Source organism: Ursus arctos, unplaced genomic scaffold, assembly GCF_023065955.2.
Source record: "Ursus arctos isolate Adak ecotype North America unplaced genomic scaffold, UrsArc2.0 scaffold_14, whole genome shotgun sequence".
In the NCBI taxonomy this organism is placed as follows: Eukaryota; Metazoa; Chordata; class Mammalia; order Carnivora; family Ursidae; genus Ursus; species Ursus arctos.
Window position 1 is genome coordinate 64,721,109 of NW_026622808.1, and position 24,460 is coordinate 64,745,568.

The 24,460-nt window shown below is 51.0% G+C and overlaps 1 protein-coding gene across 6 annotated transcripts in view; it reads left to right on the forward strand.

The window, feature by feature from the left end:
• Positions 1-24,460, forward strand: part of SLC6A1 (solute carrier family 6 member 1) — a 42,580-nt gene that overhangs the window by 12,586 nt on the left and 5,534 nt on the right. The window contains exons 1-13 of one of the 6 annotated variants that reach the window (XM_044385064.3): positions 5,979-6,717; positions 8,592-8,623; positions 11,579-11,908; positions 12,299-12,430; positions 13,022-13,122; positions 13,973-14,082; positions 15,729-15,861; positions 18,643-18,777; positions 19,001-19,104; positions 19,408-19,532; positions 20,919-21,031; positions 21,420-21,551; positions 22,959-23,061. In XM_044385064.3, the coding sequence (XP_044240999.1) occupies positions 11,671-11,908; positions 12,299-12,430; positions 13,022-13,122; positions 13,973-14,082; positions 15,729-15,861; positions 18,643-18,777; positions 19,001-19,104; positions 19,408-19,532; positions 20,919-21,031; positions 21,420-21,551; positions 22,959-23,061 (1,426 nt within the window). In that variant the 5' untranslated portion in view covers positions 5,979-6,717; positions 8,592-8,623; positions 11,579-11,670. Of the gene's footprint in view, positions 1-5,978; positions 6,718-6,757; positions 7,878-8,591; positions 8,624-10,140; positions 10,200-11,578; positions 11,909-12,298; positions 12,431-13,021; positions 13,123-13,972; positions 14,083-15,728; positions 15,862-18,642; positions 18,778-19,000; positions 19,105-19,407; positions 19,533-20,918; positions 21,032-21,419; positions 21,552-22,958; positions 23,062-24,460 lie in introns of those variants that run through there. The other 5 variants (XM_044385067.3, XM_044385066.3, XM_026501364.4 and 2 more) reach the window with 5 other exon arrangements.

Here is a 24,460-nt window from a genome sequence, read left to right on the forward strand (position 1 = left end):
GGAACCCACTACCGGAGTGCGCTCGTGTCCTCCCAGTCCTGGGACCTCACGGTGGCACCTGAGCTGGCTGCAGTGGGAGCATTTACACCCCAGAACCAGCCTTCCGTTCGCTTTCCTGAGGGCGCACTTGTAAACCCAGCACCCTGCTGCTTCGGAGACCAGTGCCACCTTCCCCACAGCAGACGTTTCTTGAGGACTTATAACAACATCCCCTGTCACAGAGAGGGACAGAGTGACAGATGGGGAGGGAAGGTGGAACTCAGCATAGCACACAGGCATTTATCGCTATTTGAGCGACTGTGAGGAAACAGGGCAAGTTGAAGACCCAGGTCCCATCTGTGGGGGGGGACATTGTAGCTGGGGAGATAAGACTGGATAGTCATTAGTCAGGATGCAAGTCACGTTGTGAATAGTGGCAAGGCCTTCCCCTTCAACCCCGCCTTGACCTCAGCTCCAGTGCTGTCCTCTCACCCACCTTCTCCCCAGGCTCCTGCCAAGTCATCAGCAGATCAAATCTCCCCACTTTAAAAGGCTTCAGTGGCTCCCAAGTTCCCCCCAGTGCCTAAGGTGGGGAAGAGCGGTTAGAAGTGTGGGCTCTGGAATCTGCTTTACTGCTTTGAGCCTCAGTTTCCACATTCGTGCCGTGGCGTGTGGTGAGAGGTAAATATGATCATCTGGACCTTAAACACATTAAGCACGTAAACGTGCAGTGTGGTCTCCGCTCTTATTACAGGATACAGTGCACCCCTTTTTCCTGCCTTCAAAGCCCTTTACTCCTTTCCACCTCTCCAGCCATGCTCCTTAAATCACCCCAGCTTCTAGCCAGCCATGCCAGGCTCCTCACTGGCCCTAAGTGCATTATGCATTTTCCCCCTGTTCTCTCTGCCCAGAATGGACCAGCAGCTAGGCTTGGGGTAAGGCAAGGATCCCAGTCCTGCTTTCTCTGGCTGTGGTTATAAAGAGAACCTCCCTGCTTCTGTCCCCTCTGTCAGGGGACACAGTGCCATTCTCTCCCAGTTGCCTGCCAAGAGGGCCATCCCTCCTACTGTGAGCTGATGAAGAATTTATCCCATGGATGCTGGTTACCTGTGGCCCAGCCGTCCCGAGAGCTCCCGGCTGTCCGTCCCGGGAGCTCAGTGGCAGCAGGCCCAGACTCCGACTGGCATCTTCATTCCCCTACACCTGGTGTGGACCGGCTACCGGGGTGTGCACGGTCCATGCGGACTAGATTGGATTGAAAATCGCCTTGACAAGAGGAGGTGCTCAGTCGGGCTTTGCAGACAATTAGGGGCCAGGGCAGATGTTAGCAAACCAGTGATGGTGTGAGCTTGACTCTCAGGATGAGATGAGATGAGGACGCACATCAGAAGGGGCGCTAGAAGGCATGGTCTGGCTCCTCTCCTAGCACACGGAGGAGAACCAAGGCACAGAAAGCAGAGGGGCCTGGCTGCAACTCACACAGCTGGTAATGTGCGGAGTGGATTCCCACACGGGGCCCGTGACTCCAGAGTCTCCAGCTGGCCATGCTCCCTCTTTGCCCTGTAGACGTGGCCCGAAGGCAGGCCTCCTGGCTGCAGGGCCCATATGTGCAGTTGGAGGAGAGCTGGGCACTCCCCAGGGGGATTACCACCCCTTGGGGCTGGCTGCTCCCCAGGTGACTCTAATTAGAGCCTCTAGCCCCTGGGGCCTGGGGAGAGCTGCTCAGCTTGGATCCCATGTGGCCTCCTGTTGGCTCCTGGGACACTGGCAGTTTTGGCCAATACGGCCATGGAGACAAGTTAGCCTCTTAGGGAGCCAGAAGTCAGCAGCCTCCCTTGGGTTTCTTAAAAAGAGCGGCAGGCCTTGTCCCTGTGGGGGTTTGTCCTGGAGGGAGTTGCTTGCTGGAAATGGGCCACTCTTACACACCCTAAAGGTGGGGTTTGGGGGTTCCACTGGTATCCCACTAGGGAGAGCAGAATAGAGTGTTTATTATTATTATTATTTTAAGATTTTATTTATTTATATGACAGAGAGACAGCCAGCGAGAGAGGGAACACAAGCAGGGGGAGTGGGAGAGGAAGAAGCAGGCTCCCAGCGGAGGAGCCTGATGTGGGGCTCGATCCCAGAACACTGGGATCACACCCTGAGCGGAAGGCAGACGCTTAACGACTGCGCCACCCAGGTGCCCCAGAATAGAGTGTTTGAGAGCACGGATGCAGGAGCGCAGCTGCCTGGGTTCCTCTTAGCTCCCCTTGCTCCTAGCTGTGAGACCTTTGGCAAGCCACCTTAACCTCTCTGTGCCTCAGGTGATCCATCAGTAAACGGGGAAGGAATGAGAATAGTTAATACACATAAATCAATTAGAGCTACCCTGGCATGTTAGTAAGTGCTGGGCTCACTTCCTTCCTGCGCTCTGAGCTCTTCTTTTTTTCTTTCCTTCTTTGTTAATGAAAAGTTGCGGAGTTTTTTCCTGTGTGCCACCACAAAAGAAAGAGAAGCTCGAAATAAACTCCTGGAGTTTATTTCACAGTTAGATGGGTCTGTTAAGCCTCTAGCAGTTATAAAGCTGATTTTTTTTTCTCACTCTGGTTGTTGGGGGTGGGCGGGTGCATTCTCTAGCCTTCTACATTCTGGCTTTGGGGGCATCCCAGAAAACCAGAATTCCAGGCTCTCAGAGGCTGCAAGCACATCTCTTCCCCTCAGAACCCAGCAGGAAGGCTTGAATAAGTGGTAAGCCTACACCTAAAGGCTTCAGAGAACTTCACACAAGCCCATGGCTGGCAGGCACCTGCTGGGTGAGCGGATACCACCAGACTGTGAGTCAGAGGGCCTGGGTTAAATCCTGTGTGACCTTGGACAGGTCACTTGACCTCTCTGAGCCTCAGTACCATCATCTGAAAAATGGAACCAGTAATCATTTCAGTTGTAATGTATTTAGCACTTGCTGGGCCGGGCACAGTACTAGAAAATTCAAATCCAGTCCTCACACCATGAAGTGGTTACTTTTGGCTCCATTTCCTGATGAGGAAACGAACACTTTGAGAAAATAAGTAACTTACTTGAAAGTCACAGTGGTATTGTGTTGTGAAGCATAGGTATTCAATAGATGCTCTTAAGAAATGCACCTGGGTCTGCAAATCACCTCTCAGGTATGTTGAGGCAGGTGAGGAGTTTGTGCCAAGATGTGGAGCTCCTTTCCTTCATCTCTTGAGTATGAGTGTGTAATGAGCTGAGAATTGGGGTGGCAGGGGTCTCCAGGAATCATACCGTTTGTGTCCTGTGTGACCTTGGGCCAGCCACCAGCCCTCTCTGGGCCTTGTTCTTCATCTGTAGACTGCTGGTATAGACCAGGGGTACCAGTGTGGCAGAGAACAAGTCTGGAGCGGGAAGGAGGCTGCATAGGTCCTGGCCCTAAGTCCAGTGGCTGAGGGTCCAAGGAGAAGGATCTTCCGTCTAGACCTGTGGCGTCCAGTTTGCCCGCAGCTCACACCCTGGCAAAGTTTGAGTTCTTGCTCCCGGACTCAGGTCTCTGAGACCGAAGTCCTGAGGCCTCAGAGACCCTCTCCAGCTGTCCCTTTGCCATCAGAGCACCTTCTCCAGGGATTCCTCCCTAACCTTCAGGGCAGGTGTCAAAGGCTGCTCATAGCACCGGCGTCTACCTGTCTGCTTCCATCCTCCCTCTGACCTTCTGCACGCGATTATCAGCTATTAATTGGTCCTCCTATTTGTGCAATGGTTTTCAATTACAAAGCACTTCCCCGGCCATTCATGTCTTTGAATAGCAATCGAAGCTGCTGTTTATTAAGCACTTCCTGTGCACCAGGCCCTCTGCTCTCACCAGCCTCTTCCCATGCATTATCTTGATTCGGAGTTTCACAACTGTCCTATGGAGTACAGGAGTCCGAAATTACCGATGAGGAAACTGATACTCAAGCATGCTAAATATCTAGCCCCTGGTCATACAGGGACTGGAATCAAGCTCTGTGAAGTAATCAGGGTCAGCCCTAACCTACAGTTTCCAAAGCTTCCATGTGTACCCGAATCACTGGGACTTTGTTAAAATGCAGCTTCTGATCCCATGGGTCTGGAGTGGGGCCCAAGATTCTGCATTTCTAACAGGCCTCTGGGTGGTGCCAAGGCTGCCTCTTAGAGAACCACACTTTGGATAGCAAGGCCTTGAATCACCAAGCAGTCTGAGACTGCTTTACCATAGCCACAGGCTGGCAAGCCTCAGTTGCCCTATCTGTCAGATGGGTGAAATAGCCTTTGGTTACAGAGATGGAATGAGGACTGGATGATATAGCACCTGTGAAATGCCTGGCACACAATAGGTGCTCAATAAATGCTGGCTCTTCTCTCCTGATAGGAGCTGGCAGGGTCTGGATATACAACAGATGCTCAAGAAAGCCTGTCCAATTTATTGAGCCTAGCATTTTTCCCTAAAGCAGAGAATAAACTGCATTATGTTTCCCTTTGGAATGAAGCCAAACCCAATATTAATTTTTTTTCTTGAACTGCAGAGTTCCAAAAAGAAATAAAAGCAAGTAGAGCGATTGCAGTATGAAGCAAGCCTCTGTAATTTCTGTAATTACAGAATGGGGAGCAAGACAAAGCAGGAGTATGCACAGCGTCATGGGAGGGAGTGGGGGCCCCTACTCCCGAGCCTGCTGCTCCCACTCTTGCCGTCCTGGGTCTTCATGGTGCCCCACTCCTTCTGAGCCTCCTTCTGGGCCTACCCCTAGCCTGGGACAATGGCAGCCCTGAGACACTGGCCTTGGCCTTTTGGCCTCTGCCCAAGTCCCCACCCCACGCAGCCACCAGTCCCTCTGATGCAGTGGGACAGAGGGGGGATTGTCCAAGGCGGCTGCCACACACTCCCCTCCCCCCAGGCTGCCATCTGTGCAAGCCTAGGCTGCTGAGAGCCAATCTGCTAGCAAGGCCTGCAGGCCCCACCTCCAAAATCCATCCCTGGTCCCACTTCTCACCACCTCTGCCCTAGCTGCCACCATTCAAGTCACTATCCTCTCTCACCTGGACCCTCAGCCACTTAATGAGCCTCCCTGCCTCCACCTCTGCCCCTCTGTGGCCTCTTCTGGGCAGCCACAGGGAAACTCTTATACGTAAGTCAGATTTCCCCCACCACTTACACCCTCTTCTCTCTACCATCCCGTTTAGAAGAAAATCTGGACTCCTTGCTGTGGTCTCTGAGACCTTGTGTGATCTGGCCCTTGCCCACTTCTGACTAGTTCTGTTCTCTCCTATACTGGACTCCAGCCAGCCCAGCCTCCGTGCTGACCCTCAAACATGCCAAGATTATTCCTGCCTCAGGGCCTTTGCACTTGCCGTTCCCTCTGTTTGAAATAATGTATCCTAGAGAGTCATATTTCTGGCTCCTAATTCAAACTGAAAAAGTTTTTGTTCAGGCCAAATAAAACAAGCCCAAGGGCCAATTTTGACCCATTTTGTCACTTCTGATCTAGAGCTTCCAAACTTCATTTTTTTTTTTTCTTATAAAGCATTTCCTCACTCAGGGATTGGCAGAGGTATTCTTTCTGCTTGGTTTGGCCCCATTTTTATCGATAGCTTTAGGACTTGGTCTCAAACTGCACATCAAGGAAGGAACATATTCATGGGAACATTTTCACCACTTTCCTGCCTTGAGTCTCTTTCTTTAATTCCTCCCCAGAGCCTCTCTGAGTGAGTCTTCTTGTATAATACTAATCTGATCACATCATCACCCCTGTTGTATCCCTGCAACTGGTCCCTAAGTTCCTTGGCCTGGCTTTCAAATTCCTTCACAAACTGACCTTCCTATCTTCAAACCTTTCTACTTCTGTTCCTGCATTTCCCTCCACTTCGGATGCCCTTCCCTCCTTTTGAGCCTGATGAACACCTATTCAACCTTCAAAACCCAGTTCAAATGTCCCCTCGTCAGGGATGCTGCCTTTTTTTTTTTTAATTAACTTATTCATTTTAGAGAGAGAGAAAGTGAGCAGGGGAGGGACAGAGGGAGAGAGAGACTCCCAAGCAGTCTCCATGCTCAGCACGGAGCCTGATGTGGGGGCTTGATCCCATGACCCTGAGACCATGACTTGAGCCAAAACCAAGATTTGGAGGCTTAGCCAACTGAGCCATCCAGGCACCCCTGGGATGCCTTCTCTGGTTGAATTCAATTATTCCTTCGAGGCCTGTAGTGTCTTGTTCACACACTCTTGCTGCAATTTCACAGGGTACTGTGATTGGCTACAGGCAGAGGTATTTCTCCTTCTAGGCTGTGACCTTGTGAAGGTCACAGACCTTGTCTTATTAATGCTTGCGAGCCACATGTCCAGCCCAGCTCTGTGCACACATTAGGCCCTCGGTAAATATTTACAAAATGTAATCTTTCTGCTGGCTCCTGTCAGTTCAGTGGTTCAGACTCTGGTTCAGAATACAAAGGGCTTGAAATGAGGGTCCATCCCCATTTCAGCACACAGCGTGTGCTGAGCAAATGCTTGCTGAATGAAGGGAGGAGTGAGTGAGTAGGTGAGCGAACACAGAGGACCTGTCATTGTGGTCTCACATTAACTGTGCCCTTGTGAACGTTGCTTCAGTGGAGTTCAGTTAGTATGGGGAAACGTTAAGGACTCGGGGGAACATGTAGCCAGATCCTTGATCTGCAGAAAATTGTCACCTGACGAGGAAGAACCGGAAGACTCTGAAAGAAGGCCTTGGAAAAATGCCTCAAGTCATGAAACGGTGAGACGTGTTCCTTTTACCCATTCTGCCAGCAGGTGGGGAGGGCCGCGCTGTCGAGGGGGCGAAGAGATGCGTGGTCCTTCTGCTGTGGACACGCAGGGCTGTCCTCCGGCGCCAGGCAGCCCCTGCCCAGCAGGTGCAGGTGTCTGCTTCAGGAGAGGGGAAGTAACACCTGGCTGCCAGGTGGCTCCCATTTCTGAGATCGTTCATTTTCTAGAAAGATAGCCAGATTCCTTTGCTGTGAACTTGCACATGCCTGTGCTTTCTGTGTGCTGTTTTTCGTGAGAGAGGGAAGCAACAGGTTAACCAGCTGGTGCCAGGAATGAAAATTGGCTAGCAGCTACTCCTGGGGTGTCCGAGTGAGGCTGCTTCTGGAAGTGCGGTCTGTAAGCTCCGGGCCCCCGACTTTTTAACTAACGGGGATCCCTTGATCATTTCCCTCCCGTCTGCTAGATGCTTCGGACTTTTGTTCTTGCCAGACTTGACTTATTATGGACTAGTCCTTTATTTTATTGACCAAACACACAAATGTACCACTCCCAGCTTCTGCCTGGCCCAGGGTGGTGAACTAGACCACTCTTCAGTTGGTATACAGAGAGCCCAAAGCAGGGAGATTTGACATTTTTATTAGCTAGTTTTCCCCCATGGAGACTAAAAGGACAATTGCCATCAGTCTGCTGGAAATGCTGCAAGTCTCAGGAGGGCTGGATAATAAGCCCGCGATAAATGTTAGCTGCTCTTAGTCGTCGTGGTGTCACCATCAGTGTGCCTCCCAGATTAGGAACCACAATCCGTACCCGGATGATAATCACCCGGATGATGGTGGGAATGGCCGAGATGACCTGAGCCCTCGCTCTGAGCCAGGTAGTCTTTGGCAATGCTTTACGTGTGTGAGCTCATTCATCCTTCGCCGCGACCGTACGAATGGAAGATTATTATTATTTCCCCATTTTACAGATGAGGATCAAGGGGGGAGGAACGTGCCCAGTGCCGGTAAATCTCAAGGGGAGCCAGGTCTCCGATGTAGCACCCTCTCCTTGCCTGGCGACCCAGGGGGCCTTCCCCAGAGGCATCCCCAAGGAAGCACCAGTTACAGCAATTCACGGCCTTGTACTGCTACCTTCACATTTTGTCTTCTAAAAGGAAAGCTCCACATACGGGTATGTGGCTCTTCAGAGGGCAGCTACCGCCATCTGCCTGAATCTCTCCCACATTCCAAAGATAGCGCGTATGTCTTCCTCATGCCGAGCTCTCCAAGCAGCCGTGGTCTCTGATCTCTCCGGCCTTTGCACGAGGGGTTGCTAAATGTGCTCGTGGAGGGGACGGTGAAAGAACCTCCTGGGGACTGGAGCTCTCCTTCCTCCCGACCTTCCATCTTTCGTCTGTGTTGATGTTGAATGGTTTCTTCAAAGGACATACACACCACGTTTCACCCTGTTAAACATGCCGTCCCATATTGTCTTCATGCCGGGAGTGGGCCAGAGCCGCCGCTGTCTGTCTGTCTGTCTGTCTCTCCCTGAGTGGTGGGGGGCAATCTGAGGTCCAGTGCACAGTAGATTCTGGAGTTTGGTTTCAGTCTCCATGGATAATCGACAAGTATACCCAGAGCGGAGGGCAGAGGCTATTGTCCTGTAGGCTATAGGCCTTCCTAAGAACTTACTCAGGTGGTAAGAGAACAGAGATTCAAGACATTAGCAGGAATCCCCTGCACCAATGTGAGCAAAGACAGGGGATTTTATTTTAGCACGGTGGGGATGCTTTCTTTGTAAACTCTGAGCATTGGAATGTAGCCAGTCTTAAGAAAGCCTGGAATGGCAAAGACAAATGCTTTCAAGACTCTCCATCTTTTGACCTCTAATTTCTTTCCTCCTCAGGAGACCAACTCTCCCTGCTACTCTGAGTACAGGTAGGCAGAAGAGAGTTGCCTAAGAGTTCCCAATTCCCCGGACAGGCTGTCCTTCTTTCTCAGCCTCATGCCAAATTCCCAGGGAAGACGCTTTGATTGACTAGCCAGAGTCAGGTGATCAGCCTTGGTCCAAGGTCCTTGGATCCTTTTGAACAAACATGGTGGCTGGGACCCACAAGGGTAGGTCATGGGGACAGTTAAGGTCATTACTGATTTGATAGTTAATGGCTAACCATCTCGCCCCCACCCTGCCACACACACAAAAAAGAGGGTCCGTGTTAGCCTCCCCCTTTCCTAAGGCTGCTCTCTCCCCTGCATATCCCAGGACTTCCTGGTAGGCCACAAGATGGGCTACCATCCCTGATGATGGGAGGTCACCCTATCTGGGTCTGGAGTTCCTTCTGATGGTGCCAGGCCCAAGGCAGGAGCTGGACGGGCACCAAGACAAGCCTGTGGGTCGTCTTTGAGAACAAGAAACAGGGTTGGCAGTAAAGTTTGGGTTGTCCGAACGTTGTCTGGTTGTCTGTGAACTCTAGGAAGAGACAACGATGCTTGGTGATGAGGACTGCATGTGAGGGGCTGGGAGGCGAGCACACAGCAATCAGGGTCCCCCCAGCAGAGCAGAGCTGAGGGAGGAGGCCATCTGGGGCCACACACTGTTTTGGCTCAGCTCCTACATATCAGAGGCCCCAGACCATTGTTTCACACAGTCCTGTTTGCTCTGAGGGTCCATAAGTTTATTCTGTGTTATTTGATAAATTTGAATTTTTGGTAGGAATGTAGAAATTATAAAAATCTAGAAAAGTGCAAAAAAAGAAACAAAAGTCACATATAAACTAATCACTGTGAATGCCTTAGGATATATCCTTAGGGTTCTGGAGGGTTTTTTTATTTTTTATTTTTATTTTTTTAAGATATATTTATTTATTTATTTGACAGAGAGAGTCAGCCAGCGAGAGAGGGAACACAAGCAGGGGGAGTGGGAGAGAAAGAAGCAGGCTCCTAGCGGAGGAGCCTGATGAGGGGCTCGATCCCAGAACACCAGGATCACGCCCTGAGCCGAAGGCAGACGCTTAACGACTGAGCCACCCAGGCGCCCCTGGAGGGTTTTTTTTAAATGAGCAGATTTGGGGGTGGGCAAAATAGGATCATACTAAATAAACTCATTTGAGGTCTGCTTCCATGGTCTTTTACAACATTTCTGCACGTTCGGTTAGGGAATGGAGAAAAATCTCAGCCTCGTTTGTTAGCTCCCTGTTTGCCCCTCTGTTGATTTCTCTTTGCCTTCTGATAAAATGATGGAACTCCGTCCTCACATTGCCCTCATGCCCACCGCAGAGCTGTCCTGAGACAGCATGTTCCTAGCGCCCCGTGGCTGGCATCACACAGCATGGACTCATGTGGTCACCCGGCTGGGGGGCTCCCATGGGCTTCCTGCACCCCTGCTGTCCACTCAGGGCTGCCCATTAGCCACCCCTGCCAGTTCAGTAGGGTCCCTCCTCGTCTCTGCTTTGCAGGCTTGCACCAGGGGTGGCAGAGAGAGGTGCCCTGGAGCGGACCCACCCCCGAAAATCAGGTAACATCCACAACCAAAGTAATCACAGCCATGAGCCAAATTCTCTTTCTAAACCAGTCCAGTGAAAAATACCCGTACAGCCACGAAAGCTTATTTTTGCCACAATTCTACAAGCCAGATAAGATTACTGCCATTTTATAGATGGAGAAACAGAGGCTAGAACAATCAAGAGTAGGACTTAGGGTCGCTCAGCTTGTAAAAGGTGGACTAGAGATTTGAACCCAGGACCGAGCTGAGTCCTAGGTCATTCACCATTCTCTGCTCATGCTGCCTCTGGAACTAAAGAGACAAGCAGAGTACAGAGTGTAGGCGGACTGTCTTGAGTCAGAGACGTCATGTAAACCACTGGTCCTTCTTCCACGGAGGGCCGGCACTGGCTGTCAGCGTAAGAAGCTCCTTTTGCAGAATTTGTTCAATGTATAGATTCGGGACTCACCTCCTTGAGATTCTGATGTGGGACATCTGGGGTGGGACCTGGGACTCGATCGTTACAGAGCTTTGCAAGCAACTTGGAAGCACAGCCAGGTTTGGGGACTATGACAAAATACTAACAAGTCCCCACCATTTGCCAGGCACAGGATCCTTGCTGAATGAGTGAGCAACAACCCGACGTACTGGTATCAGACTCAATTTAAAAGATAGGGAGAGGGGCGCCCGGGGGGCTCAGTCAGTTAAGCATGTGCATTCAGCTCAGGTCATGATCCTGGAGTCCCAGCACTGAGTCCTGCATGTGGCCCCCTGCTCAGCAGGGAGTCTGCTTCTCCCTCTGACCCTCCCCACTCTCGTGCTCTCTCTCTCCCCAATAAATAAATCAAATCTTAAAAAAAAAAAAAAAAAAGACAGGGGGAGCGGGGCCCAGAGAAGTTAAGAGGTTTTCTCACAGTCACACAGCTCAAATGTGAAAGACGACTTCGATCATGATTAGAGTCTGTGCTCCTCTACCACCTCCACCTGCCACCTGTGGCCGGTCACCTTCCTGTTTGCCCCATGGTAAGGCCGTCGGTGGCTGGCATTGGCCATGGTTACTATGGCCTCAGGGTATGAAAAATCTAATTGCACCCTGAGAGGCAAAGATGAGGAACACTTATTATTTCTGCCTGGAAATTTGGTCTCCTCAGTTTTCTTCTCTGAGCAGGATGCATGAGAGAGGGCACATGACACAGATAGTTCGGGAGCTATCAACACACCGCATCCCCCCCCACCCCCCACAAGTCTGGGAACAGAAGGCACTGTCCTTCCTCCAGGAGAAAGAGGTCTGCTGAGAGAGCCTTCTCTGGCCCGTAGTTTGTTTGTGGGTTATATTATTTTTGTTATTTTGGGGCAACTCCAGGATTTGGTCACCCTTCCATGCCTGTCACCCCATGCCTCTGTTCTCCTAGGGTGACCTTGAGCCGCAAAACTGCTGTCTGCGTGGACCGGGGCTGACATCGCACGTCCATCTGCCAGGACCTCTGTGTCCAAACTCCGAGACATGGCGACCAATGGCAGCAAGGTGGCCGACGGGCAGATCTCCACGGAGGTCAGCGAGGCCCCCGTGGCCAATGACAAACCCAAAACTCTGGTGGTCAAGGTGCAGAAGAAGGCGGCTGACCTCCCAGACCGGGACACGTGGAAGGGCCGCTTTGACTTCCTCATGTCCTGTGTGGGCTACGCCATCGGCCTGGGCAACGTCTGGAGATTCCCCTATCTCTGCGGCAAAAACGGTGGTGGTAGGTGCTGGCCTGGCAACCTCCCAGTCGGGTCTGGACCCCATGAAGAGTGTCATACTTGGGCATTTTCTGGGGCAACCATAGGGGAAGGGGTCCCCTAAAGATCAGGCCCCGTTTCCTGTTTTTGTCCCTTTACCAAAAGATTCCCAAAGGACGATTGTCCTTTGTTAACGATACCAAAAAGTTCGCCTCTTCATTTTGCAAAGAACAAAGGATGTACTTTGAGCAAAGGACATCCTTAGACCTCATTTTGGCTATGGGTACTACTTTTAAGACAGAGTGTAAGGAAATTGTGGCTGGGACCCCAGAACATCCTGCCATGATGCTCCCTCTGAATGGGGCTTCTCCAAAGCCTCGGGACCATGAGCCTCTCTCTTCTCAACCCCACAGGGGCCTTCCTGATCCCCTACTTCCTGACACTCATCTTTGCGGGGGTCCCACTCTTCCTGCTGGAGTGCTCCCTGGGCCAGTACACGTCCATCGGGGGCCTGGGGGTGTGGAAGCTGGCCCCCATGTTCAAGGGTAAGTCTGCAGAGTGGGGCCACATGGCAGGGCTCCTGACCACAGACTTGTGGTGAAACCAGGGCCTTCCCGACCCTCCCGGCCCCCTGGAGAGAGGGACCTGCTTGGTTCACTTCTAAGCAGAGTGGAGCCCTCGAAGGGGCCAGGTGGCAGATGGCAGCCCCGGCGAGGATCTAGAGCGGTGGAGGTGGACAGGAGGCCCCAATCCAGACGCCCTGTACACACATCAGCCTACCCTGACCCGTGAGCTTATTTCCCCAGCCAGGGCTAGGTATGACTTTCTTTGCTTCCTTGCTCAGTGCCTGACAGACCCTGAGATGGATCCGTGGAGAATCATTCTTGTCTGGCAAGCCAAGACCCCCGCCCCCCTGCAGCCAGCCGGTGCTGGGCCCCAGACCCAAGTCCTCCCTTGCCAGATGTGCGTGGCCTTAGCTAAGTTCCTCCCTCTGTCTTAGCCTCGCGGCCTCAATACCACCTGTCTCCGAGGTGCGGCGAGCTGGTGGGCATGATGGAAAATGCTCAGAATGATGCTCCCGGGATAGTTGTTGCTACTCCCCGGTTGAACACGTGCGATGTCGTGTCCGCCCGCAGGTGTGGGCCTTGCCGCCGCAGTGCTGTCCTTCTGGCTGAACATCTACTACATTGTCATCATCTCCTGGGCCATCTACTACCTGTACAACTCCTTCACCACGGTGAGTGGCCCTCGCACGCCCCTCCAGAAGGAGCCGGACCCAGAGCCCATGCTCCGTCCGCTGAACTACCATTCTGCTGATAGGGCTGTTCCTTGGGTTGGGGGGGGGCGGCCATGGTGTGTCTTCCGCAGCCCCGGTCTCCCCGAAAGTTATAGCACCGGGAACCAAACGCCTGTTCCAGGCCAGCCACTGAGCCAGGGGCTTCGTGTGGGCTGACATCTAATCCTCCTGACACCCCCTCTTACGATGGCAGTCGTTAGCTCATTTCATATGGACTCAGACTGCCTGGGTTCAAATCCTGACCCCAGGCTATACCAGCTGTGCAACTTTGGGAAAGAGACTTAACCTCTCTGAGCCACAGTGCCCTTATTTATAAAATGAAGGTAAAAGTGAAACCTGCCTCATAGAGTTGTTGGGAGGGTTAAGGAGTAAATACGTGTAAAGGGCCTAGCACTGTACCTTGCAAAGAACAAGCACTCTCCTCACTGTTAACATCAGTGTGCGGAGGGTCAAAGAGGCAAGATCTCTTACCTGAGGTCGCAGAGCTGGGAAGTGGCCCTTATGGTGCAGCTTGGAAAGCTGGTTTTCAGAGTGAAATGATCAAGGTTCAAATTTCAGCTCTGACACTTAGGAGCTGTGTGATCTCGAGCAAGTGGCTGCCCCTCTCTGATCTCCATAATGGGGATCTCAACATGACCTGCATCTGGGAGCTGTTGGGAAGGGGAGGTGAGATCATGGATGGCTTGGAAGAGGCTCAGGGGACTGTGAAGAAGGATGAAGTGCGCTGGGACCACTGTTGCCATCCCCTGGGGGCTCAACAGGGCTTGTCTGTGCCACTGTGCCTTTGCAGACACTGCCGTGGAAACAGTGTGACAACCCCTGGAACACGGACCGCTGCTTCTCCAACTATAGCATCGTCAACACCACCAACATGACCAGCGCCGTGGTAGAATTCTGGGAGTAAGTCTGAGGCCAACGGGGGGTGTGGGTGCCTGCCAGCCAGGGCCAGCCAGAGACAGAGGCACCCTCAAAAGGGTGATGGGAGCTGGTGATGGGCTAAGGCTAAGGGAGAAACACGAGAGAGTGAAGCCCTCTCCTCCCCCGTAGAGAGCTGGGCCATGGAAAGGGCCACTAGACACAAGCTAGAGAGAATGAATTCCTGCCTTCTTGCTTCTCCTGCCCAGTCACTCCTGGCATTGGTCAAACCTAGCTAGAAACCAGAGGCCCAGGGACCAGGGAGGTAGCCCCAGCGGCCAGCCTCCTGGGGCGTGGAGTAGGGTGGACAAGGGTGGGGGTGCCGCTGGAGGGGAGTAACCAGCACAGGCCAACAAAATCCCAGTTCATCCGGAAAACCAGTCCAGTCTACTTAGAAACCCAAATTTGTTTGGAGTAAAGGTGCACACACGTGCGCGCACACGCACATGCACACACACACACACACACACGTGCACACACACACGGTTCATAGCGAAGGCCATGCTGGTTGTATCTTCAGAAGAGCACATCGTAGATGTGTGTTGGGATATTAATTTTACAAAAAGAGGTCTTGGGATCCAAGTCTCTTTGGCATGAAGGAAGCATCCACGCTGGGCAGCTTGGAAGGGCCTGGGAGCACCCTGGAAGGTTCCACTGCACCTTGCATAAGCTGCCAGGAGGAGCTGTGCTTAGGGGGTGTCAGAACACGTGATGCGAGTCTCTTTGTGCAGAAACGTCCTCGGCTAGGCTGTCTCCCCACAAATAAAAATCAGATTCTTCTCCAGCTGCTTCTTCTTTTCAGCATCTGCCACATACAATTGTCTCACACACCTTCAGGATTGCATCGAGCCATTTCGTTAATAAACATTTCTTGAGCACCTACTATGTGCAGTCTGGTTAGAGACATGGCAAACATAAGCAAACAGGCAGAGTGGCAACGCCAGACCACCAGCGCTAAGAGGAGGGGATGCACGGGGGGCTGTCAGGGCCCCAAGTTGGTACCTCGATGAGCCCAGGTGAGGAGTGACATCTAGGGTGAAAACCACGTAGGAGAGACAGGTGTCGGCAGGAGGAATAGAATGCATGAAGGTTTGGAGGCAGGTGAGAGCAAACCAGGCACAGGTGAGGGGATGGGAGTCATCCAGTCTGTTGAGTGTTTGAGGGGTTTTGGGGAGAGCTGAGACTGGAGAGAGAAGCAGGGCCAGCTCAGAGGGCCTTGCAAGGTTGGCCTGGGGAGGTTGGGCTTCATTCCAAGGACAGTAGGGAGCTATTCACTGCAGGGTTTTAAGGAGGAGAGTGACACAATCGGACATATATTTTAGAAGGATCCCTGGGGCTGGAGTGGGGATAGAGCAAAAGTGAAGGTGAGGGTCCTGCGAGGAGGGTCCTGCAGCCAAAACCAGGTAAGCAATAATCGTGGCCAAAATAAGGCACTGTCAGGTACCTTGAGCAAATAACACTTTCTACTGGTTAGTATAATGGGCCCCACGGTCTCCTGCCAGCTTCTGGGTCTCAGTGATCACAGATGTCACAATGGTCACAGTGGAAGATATCGTTCCCTGGGCACCCCCAGGCCACTCCAGGTCCCACCAGCCCCACGTGACTTTCTGCTCCCTCCACTGTTCCACCAGGCGGAACATGCATCAGATGACAGACGGGCTGGATAAGCCAGGACAGATCCGCTGGCCTCTGGCCATCACCCTGGCCATCGCCTGGATCCTTGTGTATTTCTGTATCTGGAAGGGTGTTGGCTGGACTGGAAAGGTAAGGCATGTGCACAGGGGGGACCAGAAGGGGATGGGTCTACAAGGGGATTTCCACCCTGCTCAAGGAGTCTGCACTTCCAGGAACCCTACCGAACCTGGAGTGCAGCAGGTCCCTGCATCGCTCTCTGCCTTGGTTTTCTTTCCTGTAAAATGAGAATAATAATGTTACCTACCTCCTGGGCAGTGTGAGGATGAAGTATGACAATATAAGTCGGTCACACAGAGCCATCACAAAACAGATGGTAAACTTTGCTCAAGGACCATTGAACAAACTGTCCGTGCACATCTCCACTATACCAAGTCTTGTTCTAGGGTGATCCAGAGATGAATATTCCACATCCCAGCCTTGGAGGAGGGACAGAGATGGATCAATGAATATTTAAATACTCGGGCTCTGTACTGAAAACAGTCCTGAGTTCAGATCCCAACTTGGCTGTTGACTTGCCTAGGTGACCTCAGGCCAATCACTTCACCTCTCTGAAACTCAGTTTCCTCCTCTGAAAAATGGGGCTTATCTGTTGGTTTGTCAGGAGAATCAAATGGGATGGTGACTTTGTAAAGTACTCGGCAGCTAACAAGAGGAATTGTACTTGTTTTTGTTTTTATTATTATCGAGGGCAGAGCCAGGTCAAGCTGGGGGGTCCAGCTTGGGGACATCTGGGGAGCTGGCCCATCAAGTTAGGGGGAAGGGGACTGGCCTCACTCCCATCCTTTTCCCTTTAAAGCCCCACCCCAGGGGCCCAGGGACAGAAGATATCCCAGGCTCTTACTGGACCCTGGCCTGAAGGAAACTTAGAGGAAATCCGAGTTCTGACAGCAAGTAAGGAGCAGAAGGGATTTGAACTGAATCACACTAGAGCAGGGAGGTCTGGACTACCCAGGCTGACATAAGCAAAACAGAAACTTCGCAAATTCCATACTTGGGCATGAGTACGGCTGATGGAAAACTGCCCAATTCCAGTCCAGTGGGGCCTACTACATTCTCAGATCCAAAACCAGCGTCAAAACCTCTCTGATGCATCCCTAGATTAGGCAGGCAAGAGGAGGGCACAGGTTTCTCCCAGCCCAACTTTAAGAAGAAGAAGAATGTAGGGCCTAAGGACTCTGGAAGAGAGAGAGCTGAGCTTGAATCTCTGTCTCCTGATACCTAGCTATGTGTGCTTTGGCAAGTCATTTCACCTCTCTGTGCCTCAGTCTCCTCATCTGTTCAATGGGTACAATAATAGTACCTTACAGGTTTGTCATAAAGACTGAGGAGAATAATCAATGCAAAGTATGTAGTATATGCCTAGCACCTCGTAGGTAGACAATACATGGTATCAGTTGTCTTTTGAGTGAGTCATCCAAGCCATTAGTAAACATTTATTGAGTGCCTACTGTGTACCTGGCTCCATGCTAAATGTGGAAGACAGAGTCAGGTACAAGACCTAGGCAATACATATTAAGCATGTTGTATGTCCTCATACAACCTTTCTGAGTCAGCAGGTTGATTGTACCCATTTTCCAGACCAGAAAAAACAAGGCTCAGAGAGGATAAGAAATTGACCCAATATCACACAGCTTATAGGTGCCACAGGTGGCTTCAAATTCCCTTTTCCTAATTCCCAGTACAGGGGCTTTTCTACTGGGTCGTGGCTACCTTTCCTAACCCTGAAGAATCCCAGATCCATTCAGGGAAATGAAACTAACCCGGAGAACAGTTCATACTGTCCAGAAAATAGGGTTACATCAGACTGTGAGATACAAGGGTTATTGAACTTGAAAACTGCTCTTTCACAACAGCAGGCAAAGAAATGTCATTTCAGACAATGACATCAGTCTTTTGATGATCAATTTGGCAAAAAAAAATGTTTTTAATGATTATACTCAGTGCTGGCACCTTTGTGGGGAAGCTGTGCTCTGAAATGCGGGACCAAGTTCATTTCTGGAAGGTAATTGGGCAATATGGATCGCAAGCCATTGAGAAGTTTATCCCTTTTTTGGTCATTAATTCTAGAAAATTTTCCTAAGAATGGTATAATAATTTTGTAGATAAGTTGTATACACAGGGGTTTCCAATGTAGTGTTAGTGAAATTCGCATGAATGGATAACAGTAGGGGAGACTTTAAAGAGGATGAGAGAACCTCCTGAGGGACTCTTTTGCATAATTAAAAATCACATTGGTATGAGACAATGAAACAATGTTTAATAAACAAAGTATACACTGTGTTTTTTAAATTTTAAACATGTAAAACGAAAAAGCATGCACATAATCGGAGCACCATTTTGTAAGAAAGTGTGATCATACATGCATGGCCAAGTCTCAGAAGAGGAACATTAAAATGTTAACATCTGTGCATTTATGTACCAGGCATTTATTGAGCGTCTCCTGTAAACCGTGGATTGTTCTAGGCGCTGGGAAAACAGAAGTGAACAAGACAAGCCCTCTCCTTCACCTAACTTAAATTCCAGAGGCTGTTGAAGGGAACTTTAAGTGCTTGCGTGTGTGTGTAACTTCAAAATTTTCCTGACACCCTGTTTTACTTGAATAATTTAGACAAAAGTCAAAAAATAAAGGAGGGGTAGGGGAAAGGAAAAACCAGGTGCTGAGCTGGTTGGTTGAGACTCCAATGAGAGACTTCAGAAAAGTGGACAAACACAGTCAGGAATCCAGGAAGGCTTCCTGGAGGAAGACAAACGAAGTAAGCGCAGGGCCACAACAGATAGGGATGTAAGTGAAGTGGGGGGAGGGAAAGATGGGCGCGCTGGAGGGGGCATGGTTGCCGACTTTCCTCCCAGGTGGTTTACTTCTCCGCCACCTATCCCTACATCATGCTGATCATCCTGTTCTTCCGTGGAGTTACGCTGCCTGGGGCCAAGGAGGGCATCCTCTTCTACATCACACCCAACTTCCGCAAGCTGTCCGACTCGGAGGTGAGTGGCCTTCCCGGACTCCCCGCTCCCACGGGCTGAGTTAAGAGCACACCTGAGTCCTGAGCCACCATTTACCAGCTTTAGGATAGGTCACTGCACCTCTCTAACCTTATATGTAAACTGAGATGATTGCCAGGTACGGCTGGTTACCCCATGCAAAAGGCCATGGGGCACTGTGGCTATGATTATAATTTTGACTATTTTTTGTTCATTCTACCTATAGGTGTGGCTGGATGCGGCAACCCAGATCTTCTTCTCCTACGGATTGGGGCTGGGATCCCTGATCGCTCTTGGGAGCTATAACTCTTTCCACAACAATGTCTACAGGTGAGAGAGCCTAGGAGCGCCTTCCTTCCTGGCCACGCCCCCTCAATGCCACGCCCACACGCGGTCACGCCCCTTATAGACCACGCCCTGTGGCCTTTCTCCACTTTCAACTCCACTCCTCTCTAAACCACTTCCTCCTTCCGGTTCCACCCCCTCCCTGGGATGGGTTGGGGGCACCTGACCTGTAACCCTGCTCCCAGGCACCCTCTTCTGCCCCCTCCCCTTGTGCCTCGCTAACCACTGCTCCTGGCTCACCTCCTTGCCAGCCCCACCCTCGCTGAGTCCACCGTTTCTTCTCTGCAGGGACTCCATCATTGTCTGCTGTATCAATTCCTGCACCAGCATGTTCGCGGGATTTGTCATCTTCTCCATCGTGGGCTTCATGGCTCATGTCACCAAGAGGTCCATTGCTGATGTGGCGGCCTCAGGTCAGTGCCATGCATGGGAGGGCCAGGGCTCCTAGGGTGGGAGGGGCTAACACGCGGGATCTGCGGTCATTCCCACCATCCCTAGCGGAAGCCAGAGGACAAACGTGCAGGCAGAGGGAAGAGCCAGTACAAAGGCCAGAGACAGAGACAGAGACAGGGATGAGTGTGGTGTGTTGGCTCCCCGGCACTGGGCATCACTAAGTGCCAGGCAGAGCAGGCCGCATTTTACGGGAAACTTTCCAACACTATGGAGTGCATGCTTTTTTATTCCATTTACTAGGTGAGGAAACTGAGGCTCATGGACCATGTTCACCAAGCTAGAAAGGTGGAGAAACTGGCTGATCACAAAGCTTAGGCTCTTAATCACCTGACCATACTGGCACTTCCTGCACAATCCTGCCTTTTGCAGGGAGAAGACCGAGTCTTGCCCCCTGGGGTATAAACCTTGTTCCGACTCATCACCATGACCATGACATACTCATCACCATGACCATGACACCATGCTCGTCCCCCATGACCTGAATCTTTGCTTTTGTCCCACTTCTAAACATGTTCTCACCAAGCAGGCTGTACCCACTCTGCTCACCACACTGTCATCAATGCTGCAGGGTCTGAGGAGAACCCCAGGCAACCCCTGCCTCCCGACTTAGCCAGGAAAGCATGAACATGAGGGACCCACGGTGTGCACAGCAGAGGCCCTGTGGCTTGGGGAGGCAGCAGGACTTGTCCCTTCCCCATCATGGAGAACTGGGCTGGTCATGTGGAAAGGAACTTTCTCCACTGATGTCCTCCTCTTCTCTATAAGGGCCAGCTTGTTTCTCTGGCATTCCCCAGCTACCACCCCCCTTTCCTGAGCCAGACCCAGGGAGGTTACAATTTCTTTCCTTCTCCTTCCAAGTTTTCCCCTGATCTCTTGACTAACCCCCACCCAGACACTCAAATACACTATGTCCCAAACTGACCTCTTTAAACCTTCTCCTTCCCTGTGCTTCCCGCTGCAGCAAAGGATACCACCGTCCCGTAGCCAGGACAGCCCCAGCATCATCCTTCGCCTTCAATCCATAAACCGACCAATACGAGGACCTGCCCATTCCACCTCCTAAGTATCTCTCCGTCTGGCTTCCTCTCTGCACCTGCACCATCCCCAGTGGGCCAGACCGCCACAGTCCCTCCTTTCATCTCACTGGGCCCCTGGCCCCAACCCTACTGCCTCCCCCATCTGCACACACTCTGTATCCTCATTTAGGAAAGAGGGTGCTGACAACACTCACCCAAGAGTTTCCTCTGAAGATGAAACGCAATAAAGCTTAGAAATTGGTGGTGTGCTGGTATGCAGTAGGTGCTCAATACCTTTTTTCTTCTTCTTTTTTGTCCTTCCCTCCACAGGCCCTGGATTGGCATTCCTCGCATACCCGGAGGCGGTGACACAGCTGCCCATCTCTCCCCTCTGGGCCATCCTCTTCTTCTCGATGCTGCTGATGCTGGGCATTGACAGCCAGGTGAGGACACCCTCCCTGGCACCTGCTGGAGCCCCCACCCAGCCTCATTGGTCTGAGAACAAGCAGGGAGAGGAGGCCATTGGCCATTGTCTTAGGCCCCCAGGAAGATGGCCAAGAGTTTCAGACCCATAGACTGTTCCACCACATGATACTTCAGGGTGGACCAGCTCAGCCACCTCCCCCATTTTCCAGTTGGGGAAACTGATGTCCAGAGGGAAGGGACTCTCCTGAGGTCACAAAGAGAGGCAGAGGCAGATTCAGATCCTGGGGCTTCCCTGGCTCTGCTGTCCCGACAATGCCGGATCCCTTCGGTCTTGCCCCAGAGAGTCAGGTTCTGGGTGGCTTGGGGCTGGGGTCTGCACATGGCTGACCTTCATCCCCCTCAAAGTTCTGCACCGTGGAGGGCTTCATCACAGCCCTGGTGGATGAGTACCCCAGGCTCCTCCGCGGCCGCAGGGAGCTCTTCATTGCTGCTGTCTGCATCATCTCCTACCTGATCGGCCTCTCCAACATCACCCAGGTGAGCTCACCGGGCACACCTGTGGTGCACCTGCCCCAGGCCTGCCTGCAGGTCCTCTCCGCCCCAGCCTCATGCCCCCACCCTTCGTCTGTTCCTTGAGCACCATCTCTGTGCCAAGCCCTGCACACACAGCAGTGAGGCAGATGGGGACCCTGTCCTCAGGGTGGGAGAGTGGGAGACACAGACACTGAGCTAGAAAAGATAAGACACAGCTGGAGAATACAGCCCCTAACTCAGCCTAGGGCACCCAGGACTGCTTTTGGGAGGAGGGGGTACAGGGACTGAGTTTTTAAAAATGCACACAAATTAATTAGACAGTGGAGCTAGAGTTGGGCCTTTGACATTGACACTGCCCCTTCTCCTCGCTCCCACTTTTCTTTTACTATCAATATTAATGAGCAGTCCTCTCTGTATTCAAGGCCCTCCTGGCCTAGTCAGAAGGCATACACATAACTGATGAATTGTACGGTAAATATAAATGACCCTAAAGCCATGAACTCAGCCTTGTGGGTCTACCCTTGCATTCAAATACAGTTCATTCCCAGAATATTGTTCATTTCTTCTTTTATTCCTCCCTAGTTGTTAAACACTCCCCGTGGGCCTGTCATGACACTGGAGATTCAGCAGTGAACGACAGACACAATATCTGCTCTCTTAGTGCTTACACTTTGGTGGATAAGACTGACAGACAAATTAAACCATTTCAGAGATCGTTCAGTGCCATGAAGAAAAGACGGTAGTGGGACAGGGAATGACCAGTGAGGGATGATGCTTCAGACAGAGTAGTCAGGAGAGGGTCCTCTGAGGAAGTGTCAGTTGAACTGAGACTCAAATGATGAGGAAGAGACAGCCAGGGGAAGATGAACAAAGCAGGTGCAAAGGCCCTGAGGTAGGCATGGGCTTGGTAAGTTTGAGGGGCAAAGGGAGCAAGCGGATAGGTGGAGGGTCCAGAACCAGGCCATGTAGGAACTTATAGACCAAAGCCATTTGGATTTTGTTTTTCATTTATTTTATTTTATATTTTATTTTATTCTCTCAACTTTTTGATGTGTTATATTTATGTCCTGTTGAAGCCATGGAAGGTTTTAAGCAGGGGAAAGATATAACTGATTTAGCTTTGTGGAGAGATGGTTGTGACAACCACCTCCTCTCTCAGTCCTCCTGCAGTCCCAGAAATGGGGCATTGCTCTTCCCGGACATCTTCTTCCCAATTCCCAGGGAGTTAATGCTCACACCCCCTCCTAGTTACTAGGCCTTCAGTGCTTCTTTTACTCTTCGCTTAAGCCTCCTCGCTGCAGTGTTGTCTCACACCTACCTCGCCAGACTGCAGAGCCCAGCTTGGCTGTGAACTGAGAGCCCTGGGCCCTGGTGGGAAGTGGACCCCCCTCACTGCTTTTCCTCTTTTAGGGGGGCATCTATGTCTTCAAACTGTTTGATTACTACTCTGCCAGTGGCATGAGCCTGCTGTTCCTCGTGTTCTTCGAATGTGTCTCCATTTCCTGGTTTTACGGTGAGTGTCAACCCTCCTTTTTCCTTTCCTCCCTCATTCGTTCGTTCGTTTCTTCAATCGTCATTCAACAGATACAGCTTGAACACCAAGCCCTTTCTATATGTTAGTTGACAATCGACTCTTGAACGACCCAGGTTGGAACAGCACAACCTACTTGTTCTGTGTATAAATACAATACAGTATTTTTTGATACTTATTTTGATATAGTGCAGTACCGTAAATGTATTTTCTCTTCCTTAAGATTTTCTTAATAACGTTTCTTTTCTCTAGCCGACTTTATTATAAGAACACAGTATATAATACACAGAACATACGAAGTATGTATTAATCAATTGTTTGGTATTGGTAAGGCTTCCAGTCAACAGTAGGCTATTGGTGGTTAAGTTTTTGGGGAGTCAGAAGTTAGATGCGGATTTTTTTTCTGTTTATTTATTTATTTATTTAAATAATAATATTTTTTATTATATTATGTTAGTCGCCATACAGTACACCCCTAGTTTCTGATGTAAAGTTCCATGATTCATTAGTTGCGTATAACACCCAGTGCACCATGCAACACGTGCCCTCCTTACTACCCATCACCAACCGGATTTTTGACTCTGTTGGGTGGGGGTGGGGGGTCAGAGCCCCTAGCTGCCACTTTGTTCAAAGGTCAACTGTATTTGGTCCTCGCAACAATCTGATGAAGTTAGCACAGGGCGTCCTGTATTTAAGAGACACCTTAAGATGGGTTAAATAAATTCATTTAAAGTGGGAGCCAAAATTTCTTCATAAATTTTGGGATAAGAGGGTTTGAGATTTTATCTAGAAAAGTGACACCAACACTAAAAAGAAGAAGTTCTAAAGTGAAATATTTAACAAAAGCGGGGCTATGGTGAAGAGCACGCACTCCCGGAGGAAGCGATGATTTTATTTGTTTATTTTGTGGCCCGAGGTGCCAGACTCCGCTGCATGATAGTCAAAAGGATGTCCTTCCCCGCGCTTTGATTATCCCAGCAAGACAATGTGTTGGAAATGTTTTCCCAGGTCCCTCTTAGTTCTTGATATTCACTGTACTTTCTTTGCCACCTGCCCCTCCCTCTCGTCCTCCCTCCCCCTCAGCTGGCTTCCTCTCTGGTCTGGGGCTGTGCACAGAATCTGAGTGATGCCCAACGTCAATCTTGGGAACTTCGTGACACCTGCGGTGTTTTGCAGGCTCTGTGGTTCTTCTTTGCAGTCTATCACCGGTTGCTCGTAGCAACAGAGCAGCGGGGAAAACCGCTCTGTCCAGCAGAGTTTTAAAGGAGTGGCTAGGCTAGCTGTTGGGTGGGAGGGACACTGAGAGAGGTGGGGACATGCTTTATAAGCATAATCTTTTGTTGGTGGATATTTTCATGTGAGGTGCCTGGCTTTCTCACAA